Below are 14,564 nucleotides of genomic sequence, written 5' to 3'. Positions count from 1 at the left end.
CAGACTTTTTTATTCATTAATAAAACTAATTTTATTAATATATCGTTCACCTCTAGCAATCTATCGCCTGCTTTCAGTCGCCCGTCCTGTATGGCAGCACCTCTTGGCAGAATGTTCTTCACGTAAATAGGGGCGGAGCCTCCAAGAGGGACGTCTCTTGATGTGATGCTGAACCCGAGACCTTCAGGTCCTGTCAGACACAGAGAGCACAGTTGAAAGACAACCAAAACCTAAGGACATATACAACTATCCATTTCATTCAAAGAAACAAGCAGTTGCAAGATTAAAGCCCTATTAAATGGCTTTTATGGTCGTAAACAGATCCAATGCAGTATAACACACGCTTACTGGTGTGGTGTTACTTTCTTGTAAGGCACATCAACAATAATTATAAAAAATAAGAATAATAATGGAAATTATAACAATAATAAATGTAAAAAAGTAAATCAGTTAATAAAAAAACAAATTAATAGTATATTAAAAAACTAAAAATAAATGTAAAAATAATTAATGTAATAAAGAAAATTGTGTCTAGGCTATATATTAAGCCTATATTAAAGGCTTATTATAGTTTAGTAACCCCCCCCCCCCCCCCCCCCCCTTATATATTTAAGTATTTAAATGAATATAAACGTGCGATTAGTCGACTAATGGCTTAAAGATTACTAGAAAAATCTTTAGTTGGGGGCAGCCCTAATTAATTCATAAAAAAGTTGACGTAGAGTGAGAAGCGTGCGGCTAATAGAAAATATTGAGCTACAGCCTGTTGACTACAAGGCTGGAACAGAAGCAACCTGGACTATAGGAGGTCTGAATAGCAACACAAGATCGTGACCTATTGACCCAACAGCAAGGGCTATATCTTCTAAGATTCAGAAATTGGAGCCTGTGTGAGACGGCTGGGCTAACACCATCTGAGCGAGAGAGAGAAAGAAAGAGAGAGAGAAGAGAGAGAGAAGAGAGAGAGAGAGAGAGAAAGAGAAGAGAGAGAGCGATAGAGCGAGAGAGAGAGAGAGAGAGCGCGAGAAAGAGAGAGAGCGCGAGAGAGAGAGAGAGAGAGAGAGAGAGAGAGAGAGAGAGAGAGAGAGAGAGAGAGAGAGAGAGAGAGAGAGAGAGAGAGAGAGGCCCCAACAGGTAGAGTTCAGTCACACTTTACACAAAGAACACTGCAAGATTTCCGGTGTGTGTGACTTGGGTCCAATAAAACACTGAGAGAATCAGACAGCCATATGGAAACACATCACACTGACACGAGGCGCTGCCTAGCAACGCTCCCTGCACCGCTGTTCCGTAACCCCGCCGCCACCCCGAGCACCCGCTGGGCCACCTGTCCACACACAGGTGCCAAGACTTGTGCCAACTGTTGTCAATCATTTCACATTCCACACCTTTACAGCAGAGACACACACACACAAACAGGAAGGAGCTGTTTGCAGATAACAGAGCAATATTCTCCCAGTTGAACAGACTCTGCAGGATCGGAAACATGCTCAAGAATAGAAATCTGGATTCATTAGCACATCCTTAGTCATAAACAGGGCATAAACCATATTTTAAAACAACATAATTTAGTAATACAGGTAAGAAAAACTAACTTGCAATAAAATATAAAATATATATAATTCATAGGCAAATTTATTTAGTACAATTTTATATATTAATTGATTATATATATTATTATTGATATATATTAATTAAGTAATGCCTATTTAATGATTTAATTGTCTCCAACAATAATTAATGTTTTTATCAATCACCTTCATTTTGAGTATATTTTCAGCAAATATTAATATATGCGGTAAATTTGATTAAACGACCAGCATAACAGTTTTGTCTATCAAGTGATAGCCAACAGTAAGTTTTTACTGATACCTTTTCTAAGCTGGATTCCAAGCTTCCGCCCAACCTTCTTAGTGAAGCCGGAAGTAGGGGTGGGGCTTAAGCCTCTTTGGGGAGACGAGGCATGACCTGATGGAGGTTTCCCTGATGAACCAACAGAATGATGAAGGGGAGAGCTAGTGTCCAAATGGTTATTGGGTGGGTGTGGCCTGTGCTGTGCCAATCGATGAGCGGCGTGATCCAGTCCGGCATTGTCGACCAGATCATTGGCGAGGGAATCTGGGCTGAAACGTCCAGAAAGGTCAATGTTCGCTCTGGGGTTGTTCTCATTATGGGAGATCTGCTCATACTGGGATCTCATGGGGGACGGAACCACGTGGAACAGGATGACTGGAGAACGCATTGCCTGACGAAACATGTTCTGAGCTCTGAGAACAAACAAAAACACAAACATTTAGGTTAAGGTTAAGGAATACCTTAATTTTCTGAATTAAATTAAACTTGTGTACATTTATGGTAAGGTAAGGTAAGGTAAGGTAATTTATTTATAAAGCACAATTAAAAACAACGGGTAGTTGACCGATGTGCTGTACAATTTTTGAAAACATGCCAAGGGCAAATGTACAGAACATTTATACAAAGCAATACATATTTCTAACAACTCTCACAAAACAAACAAGCTACCAACATATCAGCAATTAGGATTCGACAGAAAAGCCAGAGAAAAGAGATGAGTTTTTAAAAGGGATTTAAAAGATACCACAGTGGAGGCAGTTCTAATATGCAAAGGCAGACTATTCCAGAGTTTAGGAGCCAACACTGAAAAGGAACGATCACCCCAAAGTTTACGTCTAGATTTTGGGACAGTTAAGAGTTTCTGGTCAGAAGACCTAAGTGATCTTGATGGTGAGTATATCTGCAACAACTCTGAGAGATAAGGTGGTGCCATACCATTTAGCGATTTAAAAACAAACAACAAAATCTTAAAATCAATCCTGTAGCGGATCGGCAACCAATGTAATGAAAATAAAATTGGAGTAATATGATTGCGCTTTCGGGAACCTGTCAACAATCTAGCTGCGGCATTTTGGACAATTTGCAAGCGTGTCAACGTCGACGGATTAATCCCTGCATACAGGGCATTACAGTAGTCCAAACGTGAGGTCACAAATGCGTGCATCACTCTCTCTAAATCTTCAACTGACAAAAATTGCTTGACTTTTGCCAAGGTTCTTAATTGGAAGAAGCCTGATCGAACAACAGCGTTAACTTGTTTGTCAAATTTCAGTGAGTTATCAAAAATTACCCCCAAGCTTTTCACCCTTGATCGAACATAAATAGATAAAGGTCCTAAATCAACACAGGGGAACTCAGATACATTAGAGGATGCAAACACAATAATCTCAGTTTCGCATTCATTAAAATGCAAAAAATTAGCAGCCAGCCAGGTTTTCAAAAATCATTCAAACATGCTAAATGAGGTCCTAAAGAGTTATCATCCCTTTTTACTGGCATATATATCTGTGTATCATCTGCATAACAATGGAATGATACTCTGTGTTTTTGAAAGATTTCGCCAATTTGGAAGCATGTAAAGCGAAAACAGAATGGGTCCCAAAATTGACCCTTGAGGTATCCCACACTTAAGAGGGGCAGATGAAGATGTAAATTCCCCCATGGTGACTGAGAAACTTCTGTTAGTTAGATAGGAATTAAACTAATTTAAAACCACACCTCCCATCCCTACCAACCTCTTCAGCCGTGCAATAAGAATTGCATGATCTATGGTATCAAATGCCGCGCTCAAATCGAGTAACACCAAAACTGCAGCATTTCCAGAATCCACAGTTATTAAAACATCATTAAGAACCTTTAAAAGTGCAGATTCTGTACTGTGATGTTTCCTAAAACCCGACTGGAATTTTTCAAAAAGTAAATTTTCATTCAAAAAAGACTGTGGCTGAATGAGAACTGCTTTCTCTAATATCTTTGAGAGGAATGACAATTTTGAAATTGGTCTATAATTATTTAACTCACTTGAGTTCAAATTAGTATTTTTAATTAAAGGCTGCACCACAGCGTGTTTAAAAATAGCAGGCACAGACCCTGATACAAGACAGCTATTTATTATATTTAAAACACTAGGCCCAACTGTATCAAAAGCCTGTTTGATTATCTTTGATGAGACTATATCAAGTGGGGAGTCTGATGGCCTCAACTGGTCTACTATTTTTTCCAAACTAGAAAGTTGAAGAACTTCAAAGTGGTCAAACACCATAAGACAACATGGTATAGCTGGGACACTACAAACAGCAGGAGGAATTTGAGACCTAATTTTTTCGATTTTTGAAAAAAAAAAATTATTTAAAATTATCGAACGTATCCATCGACATAACAGGCACAATTACATTAGGTGGATTTACGATAGAGTTTATAGTACTAAATAGTACTCTAGGTCTATGATAGTTTCTCTCAATAATATCAGAGAAATATTGTGCCTTAATATATCATAGGACACCTGGAGTCTGTCCTTTCGCCATTTACGCTCTGCTCTCCTGCAGACTTGCCTAAGTGCGCGTGTAGTGTCATATATCCAAGGCTCTACCTTAGTTTTTACACACCCCACCTTCAAGGGTGCAACATCATCTAAAATAGTTGTGCATACAGAATTAAAAGAAAAGAGCAAAGACTCAGGGTCTGAATAGGATAAAAGATGAGCATCAGCCACATTATAATTGTTCTCAAATATCGTAGCGAACTCGTTAATGACACTATTATTTATCCTACGACATAGGCGTGCACTTGGCTGAGGTTTCTCAATCTGGCACGGAAAAGAAACCCCAAAAATAACTGGTTTATGGTCAGAAAAGACAGCATCACAAACATCTACATAAGATACAGAAATGCCATATGCCAGAACTAAGTCCAATGTGTGTGTCCATGCTTATGTGTAGGACCACTTACGGACTGCACAAGATTAAAAGAGTCAATGAGATTCAAAAAAGATTTATGTGTGAGTTGATGGGTTTTAATGCAACACCAGACATACAGCTAAACAGAAAATATAGAAGGCTTACTTAAAGGGATAGTTCACCCTAAATGAAAACTATGTCATCATTTACTCCCCCTGAAGTTGATCCAAACCTGTATGAAATTCCATCTTCTGCTGAACACAAAAGAATAATAATATGGATAAACAAACAGTTGATGGGCCTCATTGACTTCCATAGTATGGGAAAAAAATACTATGGAAGTCAATGGGGTCCATCAACTGTTTGGTTACCGACATTCTTTAAAATATCTTTCATGTTCAGCAGAAGAAAGAAATTCATACAGGTTTGGAACAACTTGAGGGTGAGTAAATGATAGAATTATTATTTTTGGGTAAACTATCCCTTTAACATCAGAGAAAAGGAGACACAAAGGGGTGGGATGAATGGTTGGATGTATAGATGGATAGACGTACGGACGGAGCGAGGGAGGGAAAAATGCAAAAATTGGATGGATGAATAAAGGAACAGATGGATGGATGGATGGATGGATGGATGGATGGATGGTTGGACAGATAGATGGATGGATGATGGATGGGTGAATAGATTGATGGGTGGATAGGTTGATGGATGGATGAACAGACGAATGGATAAACATGAGGATGATGAATAAAGTGATAGATGGATGGACGGATGAACAAATAAAAATGGTGGATGGATGGATGAACAAAAAAGGAGATGGATGGATATACAAATATATGAATGGAAAGATGAATGAACAGATAGATGGAGCGATGGATGCAAGATGAATGAATGAACAGATGGATGAATGCATGGATAGAGGGGTGAAAGGATGGAAGGAAAGAAAGAATGAAGTAGTAAGTAGAAAATCATCTGTGGTTTTGACTGACCACAATCAGATAATAAATTAATAATAGCGGCAGGCCTACAGAGAAGCATTATAATGGAAGCTGAAGAGAAAGAGGAAGGAGTTAAAGTGAAAAACAAGCACTCTGTACACATATCAGAGTTCAGGTCTTACTGCTCAAAGCGGACATTCCGCAGGTCTCCGTTGTTGATCCGAACGATGCAGTCATTCTCCTGAAACAAACCTTGGATATCAGCCTTTCCTCCACGCTCCAATCGCTTCACCAGCAGACCCAACGTCCTGCAGCACACACACACACACACACACACACTTGATATATGCCTGGGAGCCTGAGATTTATTATTCATTTAGTCATAAGCGTCATCCATTTGAAATGAAACATTAATTTGATTGATATCGAATTGAAAGAGCTTGAAACTAATGCAGCATCATAAAGCACTTCTGAACGAAAGCTAATTCCTCAAGATAAATAATGCTCTTCATCTTTATAACGCCGTGTTCTCTTGCTGCAGCTCGCCGCCTGGAGATAGATGCAGATCACAGAGATATAAAGCTGCTTTTAGCTAGATTAGTTTGCCTTTTGACCGCTCACATACAGATGCTGTTTAGATACCCCATCTCGCCTGGACAGATTCTTATGGACTCTCTGCAGAGGATTCAATGACTCTTTAGAGTCACGCAAACATTTAGTCACCTCGAATCAAATAAGGATCACTCAGAACACATACAAGGTGAATTTAGCTGATGCAGAAGGAAGACTTTAAAGTGAACTAAAGCAGAGCTCTTGTTGGGTTAAAAAAAAACCTCAATGAATATTAAATGTATTAATATAATATTCCGTATGCAAACTATTTTAACAGTTCAGGCAAACATACACCAAAAATATGCTTTATGTTCAGTTGTTGAGTTTCATCAGCAAACAACTATTATTTTATTTTAACTTTTGGCCCTTTTATTGATATAACACTGGGATTTGGTGACTGTTACCTGCGGTCTCGTCCGCTGAAGGGCACCACGTGGATGCCGAGTGGACCTCCGTCATTGGACACTTCCACCAATTTCACGATATCACTGAAGGACCAAGGCAAAAAAGAAAAGAAACTGACACACTCAGAGTAAATAAGCATACAGTTCCACATAAAGATCCATGGGGGCGGAGTCACAACATGCAAAGAGAACAAATGCTCTGATTTGCTGAGATTCAGCTGTCACGAAAACTGCACTCTTGCATCTATATAGACATTGTAAATGATGTTCGTGAATCTATGTAGACCATATATGCCTCAGAAAATGTCAAAATATGTCCTAAAATGTGAGCTAGCATTTTAGTCGTCATCTTTATCGAGATCTCCTTTCACACAGCAATCCTGGTAAATTATTAAATCCGTATTTTTAACGGTAAGATATCACCAGACCTTGTAGGGGCTCATACTGATCCTGTTCTTTGTTCACACACAGTGTCATACCAGTAATTTACTGGTAATGTTACTACTTATCATGCAGGGAAATGCAGCCAGAACTGATTACCAGTATTTGTAAAAATAATAATAAAAAAAGCCTCTTAACGATAATTTACCAGTAAAGACTATGCATTGCATGAAAGGGTCTAAAGATTCACACCAAAACTCTTTCATTTTGGCATCAATGTCATCATATCTAGAAAGTGTCACACAGAACTGTGAAAGACTCGACTGAGAATATAGATGACAGTTTATAAGAGATTCATCCAAAACATTTCAATCTGATCTCAAAACCTGTCAGCTTTTACAATAAAACTAAAGATCTGAAATTTTTCATTACCTGCAAATCAAACTGACAGCATGAAGGAGAGATTCACATAAAATAAGAGATAACATCACTGTTGCTGTCAGTCAGCGAACGCATGTGTGTGTGTGACACTTACTCCAACGATCTCACTCCCATGTGTTCCAAACATGTATCTGCACGTCCTACAGGCTCTATCCTACCGTTCTCCTCCTCATCCTGCAACAAGAAAACCATTTTACCCACAATGCATTGCACTCAACTAAACCCCATCCAGCAGGACATTTGACATGTATTTTGACAACACATCAATCAATAACAAAAGAATATGTATATATGACATGACCTGGTTGAAGACTTCTACTGGAATCTCTGAAGTTCTTCTTTTTCTAAACAGTTTGAAGGAATTCATCCTCTGTTCATACATGAGATGTTTCACCTGATACACTACGATCAAGTGAGAGGTACACAAGAGCTCATGCTCACTACTGTGTCACTTGATTATCCGAGTAGTGCCAGGCTACCAGTGACACACACACACACATACACACTCTCATTTAAGTTTCAGTAACCAACAGGTCCATGTTCTGCTGCCATGGCATCAATTATATGTTCTCACATACGAACTTTCAATGTCTTTGAAGGTAGTTTTCATACAATCAAACTATTTTTGACCTAATACTGTCATACAATCTGTAATTAAAGAAGAAAAACAACACACACACACACACACACACACACACACGCGCACGCGCGTAACTCTAGTTCCAAACAACACTGGGCCTAATACAGTTACATGAATTATTCAGCTCAAGGGAGCGGTGGCAGTGAACAAAAAGGAAGGAGAGAAAAAAAACAAAAAAACAAAACAAAAAGAAAAGGACAAAGGTTGAAAGCGCCACTTCTGAAGAGAGTGCATGTGCATTCGTGCTCTAGTACGTAAAAAGAAGCCTATGAATCTGGAAATAAAGCAAAATTACTGAGAAAAATGCGTATTAGTCCTCAGATGCCATGTCTGAAATTTATTTTTACATTTTTATTTATTAATTTTTATTATTAATTCAATCTCAAATGTATTAATTAATATACGTTTTTCCTCCACCACCTGCGTGACATCATTAACCGACATGGTTGAACGTTGAATGAGTTACATCGTTGTACGGGAAACGCAGCCCTGATTAGTTCACCTCATGTTGTTTCACTATTACCTTGGTGGTTTATCTAGGGCAGTTGGTCAATCACTCTTTTCCTCCGTGAACAAGGGTTTTCAAAAGTGTAATACAGAGAAAAAACACAATGGAAGGAAGTGGAGAAAATAACTTTGATACACAATACACCCTCTACGGCAGACATAACCATCGCGTTTTATATAACTGCTGTCTGATATGACTAAAGAGTGTGTGCGTGTTTGACAGCATTACTGTATCAGACCGACACCGCAGACCCTCTGACAACATCCAACATGCTTGAAATGATCAGAGACGGTTGCCAAGCCATTGTCCTGCTCGGATCTGAGCCAAACCTTTCCCTCGGCAAAAGCATATTGCAAACAGAGATTGTTTTCCACGGTGACTGTGTAGCCAAGTATTTTTCGGGGATTTTCTTAAACTGAAATGACTGATATCATAAGAAAGCGGAGCCTGACCAGTCTGTTTCTATTGACTGCACATCTTTTTCCTCACTGAAGCTGCACATTAATACATGCATTCAACGGTAAACCCCGATGGGACAAATACACATTCACAGGATAAAGGCCTTGTCCTAATTCAGTCAATTATTAGTATATGGTTGAGTGTTACTCCTGCTCTAATTTTGGAGACGACAAGCCTCACTTTAATTTGCTGAGGTGTTGCTATGCATAATGAGAAAAAGGAAGAGAAGTAACAGAGGAAATTGTTTAGTCTTTCATTATTAATCAGTGAGAGACAAACCAACCTCTGGAAGAGGGTGAGAATTTCAGAAAAACAGTTCCAATTCCAACCAAAATTGAGTTGTTTCCATCCATCCATCTGTCTATCCATCCATACATACATCAATTTGCTTATCAGTACGTCTTTCTGTCTGTCCATCTATCTATCCATCCGTCTGCTTATCAATCCATCCATCCATCTATCGTCTGTCTGCATTTCAGTCCGCCTGTCTGTCCATCCATCCATCCATCCATCCATCCATCCATCCATCCATCCATCCATCCATCCATCTGTCTGCTTATCAATCCGACTATCTATCTATCTATGTATCTATCTATGTATCTATCTATCTATCCACCTATCCATCCATCAATCTGTCCATCTGTCTGCTTATCAGTGTGCTTATCAATATCTATCTATCTATCTATCTATCTATCTATCTATCTATCTATCTATCTATCTATCTGTTAAACACTAAACACAGTGGACTGATAAAGTGAATGTGAATGTAAGGAGATACTAAAGACAAAAAACAATTACTGTGATACAACTGACCTACAGCAGCACCTACTGGAGAGAAACTGAGATAAAAGGAGAAAGAGAGATCTATATATAGTCTTATCTCATTAGCAGTCTAAAGCTAAGAATGATTTATAATCGCTGTTTTACCTTAATGATTAATTACAGACACGCACTCACACTCCCCTCCTCCACACAAACCCTCTCTTGCTGGATCTTCTCTCTGATACACCAGCCTTGTGTCTCTTCTCTCTCTACATGCTCAATGCAACTGATTCAGTGCTTGCTCAATTCTCTGTGCCCAATAAACACAATATAACACAAATAGCAAACAATCAGCTTTATTCAGACCTCATTCACAAAAATATTTATTTTAAACAGTAGAAAATCTTCAAAGTTTTCTTAATTAAAAATATTGAACTGTATATTTCATATTTTTTTCAATATATTATAAAATGTTATTTATTTGTTACATGATTATTCGTAAATCACTCTAATATGCTGCTCAAGATTTTTTCTTAAGAATTTTTTTTTTTATTTGAAAACTTAATTAAGCTTAATATTTTTGTGAAAAATGTGATACATTTTTTCCAGGATTTTGATAAAAAGAACACAATTTTTTTGAAAAGGAAATCCTTTGCTACATTATAAATGTCTTCACTGATCAAATTACTGCATTGTGCAGAATAAAGTAGTTTATTTTGTTTCAACATTAGTGTATATCAAGTTTTGAGTTAGGTGGCATTATGTCAGAATTTCGATACAGAAAATCAAATGTAATGGTGCACTTTTGTTAAGAAGATTCTCATGATCATCTCTGATTAACTGTGGAAATGTTAATAATTTAAAGCTGCAGTCCGTAGTTTATCCTCTTTGTTGCCATCTCTGTTTGAAATCTGCAATTGCAGTTATTCGCGGAATAATCAATTGTACGTGGGTTGTGCCTCGGCACGGCACAGCGCGGATGAATACAATGTTTGAGGAGAATGCGCGGCGCGTCAGTCACCGCGCCGGTGTAGATACTGTCATTCCGAATCACACATTCTACTTTTTGGAAGTATAACCAACATAAGAATTTTCACCGGAAAATGTAATATGAAGTAAGTAACGTACACTTTTGTTCTGACCAACTAAGGGAAAAAAAGCATTACAGTAAATCGCGCTGATTAAATCTAACGATCGCTTATCATATCACGTCAAACCATGCAAACTATACTTTGTTCTCAAATTTTTAATGTTAACAACATCAGCATTACGTGACTACATTTAATGTGTAGTAGGGGCTACCTGTAGTTCAGTTTCCATTGTGCAGTCTAATTTCTAATTGTCATAGCCTACCAACAAATTAATGTTCCTTAGAACTGGTTCTTACCTGTCCAGCAAAAAGCCGTCTCTGGTCCGTTTTGAACCCCTTAACGCCACGGAGTTCACGCCACCTTTCAAAAGCCCTTCCGATTGTTTTCGCATGGGCACGGTTGCAGTCTCTTTTTTTCTGTAGCCACTCTGAATTCTTTTGCTTTTTACAACGTGAATCTCCAGTTGTCACTGGTGATTGTCGTTTGAACCTTTCTGGATCTGTCATTTAATTAGTACGTTTAATTATGTCAAGTGATGTGAGAAAAGGCCATGAATCTCCACCTCCAACCTCCTCTCACGCAATATAGCCTACTAGCCGGGACACCTTCTTTATGTGTACAGATGTGACGTAATGACGCAAAGACATGCTCGGATTTCCCACGGAAATCCACCAGTACCACTGGAATAAAAAACATTATTACAAGCTTACCGTTTTGAATCGAGCAACGGCAAGCAGATAGTTTAGAACACTGGCTGGTTATGTACTTGCTCAAATTGGATCATTTTTAACCCGAAATCGTTACGGACTGCAGCTTAATTTTTTTTTTTTGGACATTTTCCTGTCTCAAGAATCAGTGTGCTCTGCCGTTAAGAAACAGTCCCTTCGCATGTGAAACAAACAACAGCTGGACTGTGGTTTTGCTGTCAAGTCCAATATAGCACCCCCCCCCCCCACCCCATACATTAATAAGAGCCTATTTACAAAGCCTGCATTGCATTGTGACTGATTTATGAAACAATATGTGCTAAAAATGTGCCGCAAAATCTTTTAAAAATTGTGACATGTTTAAGCCGTTCTTGCCTAACACTAGGATCTTTCTGAAGAATACGGAGAGCAGCAGGCATCACACACAGCCAGAAAATGCTGAACTTTCACACATTTTACTGTTATTTTCTCTGGTGTTTAGCAATAATAGGATCTATCATGCTTTCCACTGATAACCTAACCATGACTGTCCTTCCAAAGTATCTGATCTCCCAATAGCCACCACTGACATCTGATTTCGGTCTGAAGTCAAATATTGGTGGAAGTTCACATATTAATTTTTATAGCCTAGAATCAATTCATTCTTTTTGTGTACCTGACAGAAAGTTAGAAAATGTAGAATGTACAAACATGACCATTAAAATTAAGGCCGCACAATTAATCAAAATAAAACTGAAATCGTGATAAGATAGTGTGATTCTCAAATTGCAAAGGCAGTGATATAAAATAATAAAACAAATAAATGACATGCATATTTTAAGAGTTATTATTATTATTTTATAGTCATACTAATATCTAAATGTTTTGTTAAAATTGTGCATCTTTACAAACAAGAAGAGCAACCCTGGAGCTTTATGTATCGTATTTTAAATCACAATATTATCAGAAAAATTGTAATTAGATTCTCTTCCCAAATCTTGCAGCCCTACTTAAAAAAGCAAAATATAATTTCTTTAATCATTTCATGATATATGGGAATGTGGATCATTACTGTCCCAACCTGTTCTTGTCGCTCCAGCCAGCAGTCCACCATGGGATGATTGGCGCTGAGTGAGGAACGGGCCTTTTCACGCTGAAACTCTTTCTGATTGGACCACTGCCCAGCATCACGAGGAAGACTACGATATGTATCAACACTTCGGCCCTGAAGAGAGAGTGACAGAGAGGGAAAGATATATAGAATATTATAATATTTTTAGCTCCCTGTTTATTCTCTACTCAGTAAACTGTTGAAAAGTAATAATAATAATAATCCACATATAGATGGAAGGTCAGAGTACAAATTAAAATACTACTAAACTGCCATGTATGCCCAAATATTTTTTTGGTACTGCGCTGACGGATAAGAAGAAAAGGCAGTAAATCAATGCCTAATACTGCAAAGGAATAACTGAGATGAGAGGGAGAGTGTGTGAGCGAGTAAAATCCATAACTCATTGTCTGGAGAGTTTTATGACTATCATTGACACAAGCATTACTCTGCTAAAAGGAGAGAAGACAGAGAAATGATGGTAACATCAGCAAACGCATTAAATTAACTCACACACGCACATAATAAATTTAACAAACAGCAGCACAACATTCTCTGCAGTCACATGGCTTGTTTTATAGAGCTCTTACTGTTTGTGAAACGTGGGGTTGTGAACCCTTCAGCAATGACAGTAAATATTCATAGAGGTGTCATAAAGGGTGATGTGACCTCTGCCACTAAAGATGACAGATTTATTGGATATGATCTGAGAAACGACACCAGCCGGAACCCAATGGCCTCAAAAGCAGTAAAACCGCATATCGGCTCCGAGAGCAAATTTAGCCGCCCTCTTAGCACTTACTACCCCTAAATAGTAAATGAATTGAACCTCTGAATGAACATTAATAATAAGCATCAGAGATGGGCATTATAGAGATAGTTTACACATGTCTTATCGGTTTTTAATGACGTGAGGGTGAAAAAATTATAACAGAATTGTAATTTTTGGGTAAACTATACCTTTAAAGGCATGTTCACACCAAGGACGATAACTATAACAATGAATATATAGTTAAGAAATCGCTTGAATCGTAAAAGAATAGCATAGTACACACCACAACTATAAAGATAATGGAACAGATCATTTGGAATCACTTTCACAAAAAAATATTCCCGCTGATGAGTGAGAAAAAAATTGACAGCCAATCAGAATCCATCCTGCTTTAAAGAGCTTGAGCATTTAAAGCGAAGACAGCATTACTGCAGTGTGTGCCTAAAATAAATAGGATGTATTGTTCTTGGTGTGTGAACAGGCCTTAAGTCATTCATGTTCTCCACAGCCGCTTCATACCTTCCTTTCCAGGCTGTTGGTGCCGGTGGAGAAACGTGGTTTGAGGAAGCCAGCGGTGGTGGACCAACGTGTGGGGTTTTTTCTGGAAGGTTCTTCAGGTTGTGTGCTCGGCTCAGAGAAAGACATCGCTGTCAGGTTCAACATCGCCGGGTCGCTACTGCGACGAACATGCAAAGGCATGTCTGTGAGAAAGGAGAGACCAATGAGTGACACAAAAAAAGCCAAAACTTCCACAGCAGTGGCACAAATCAAAGTTTCAAAGACCTAGTCTAGACTATCAGATTGTCTTTCTGTCTCTTACTGGTTCGAAGCGTGGATGTGGTGACCTCTATCTCGCTGTGGGGCAGGTACGGCTGGAAGGCAGACAGTGGGGTGGAGGTGGACGGCTCTCCAGAGAAGATCTCAGGCGACTGTGTGCCTGTGGAACTTGCGCTGGTGCCGTCACCTCCGACATGAGGCTCTTGTTCCTCAAACACAGCAACCAACTGC

The 14,564-nt window shown here is 38.6% G+C and overlaps 1 protein-coding gene across 2 annotated transcripts in view; it reads right to left on the bottom strand.

The window, feature by feature from the left end:
* The window catches only part of pard3ab (par-3 family cell polarity regulator alpha, b), an 85,796-nt gene that overhangs the window by 42,709 nt on the left and 28,523 nt on the right, over positions 1 to 14,564 (bottom strand). For both annotated transcript variants that reach the window (XM_077221923.1, XM_077221925.1), the window contains exons 3-10: positions 14,377 to 14,560; positions 14,076 to 14,257; positions 12,755 to 12,898; positions 7,622 to 7,701; positions 6,706 to 6,789; positions 5,872 to 5,997; positions 1,873 to 2,267; positions 51 to 190 (exon numbers count right to left, since the gene is read on the bottom strand). In XM_077221923.1, coding sequence (XP_077078038.1) covers positions 51 to 190; positions 1,873 to 2,267; positions 5,872 to 5,997; positions 6,706 to 6,789; positions 7,622 to 7,701; positions 12,755 to 12,898; positions 14,076 to 14,257; positions 14,377 to 14,560 — 1,335 coding nt within the window. The remainder of the gene's footprint in view (positions 1 to 50; positions 191 to 1,872; positions 2,268 to 5,871; positions 5,998 to 6,705; positions 6,790 to 7,621; positions 7,702 to 12,754; positions 12,899 to 14,075; positions 14,258 to 14,376; positions 14,561 to 14,564) is intronic.

Source organism: Siphateles boraxobius, unplaced genomic scaffold, assembly GCF_051911475.1.
Source record: "Siphateles boraxobius isolate OS27281-9 unplaced genomic scaffold, OSU_SipBor_1 86, whole genome shotgun sequence".
NCBI lineage: Eukaryota > Metazoa > Chordata > Actinopteri > Cypriniformes > Leuciscidae > Siphateles > Siphateles boraxobius.
Note: the sequence above shows the minus strand (reverse complement) of the source record. Positions and strands in the feature narration are given on the sequence as shown.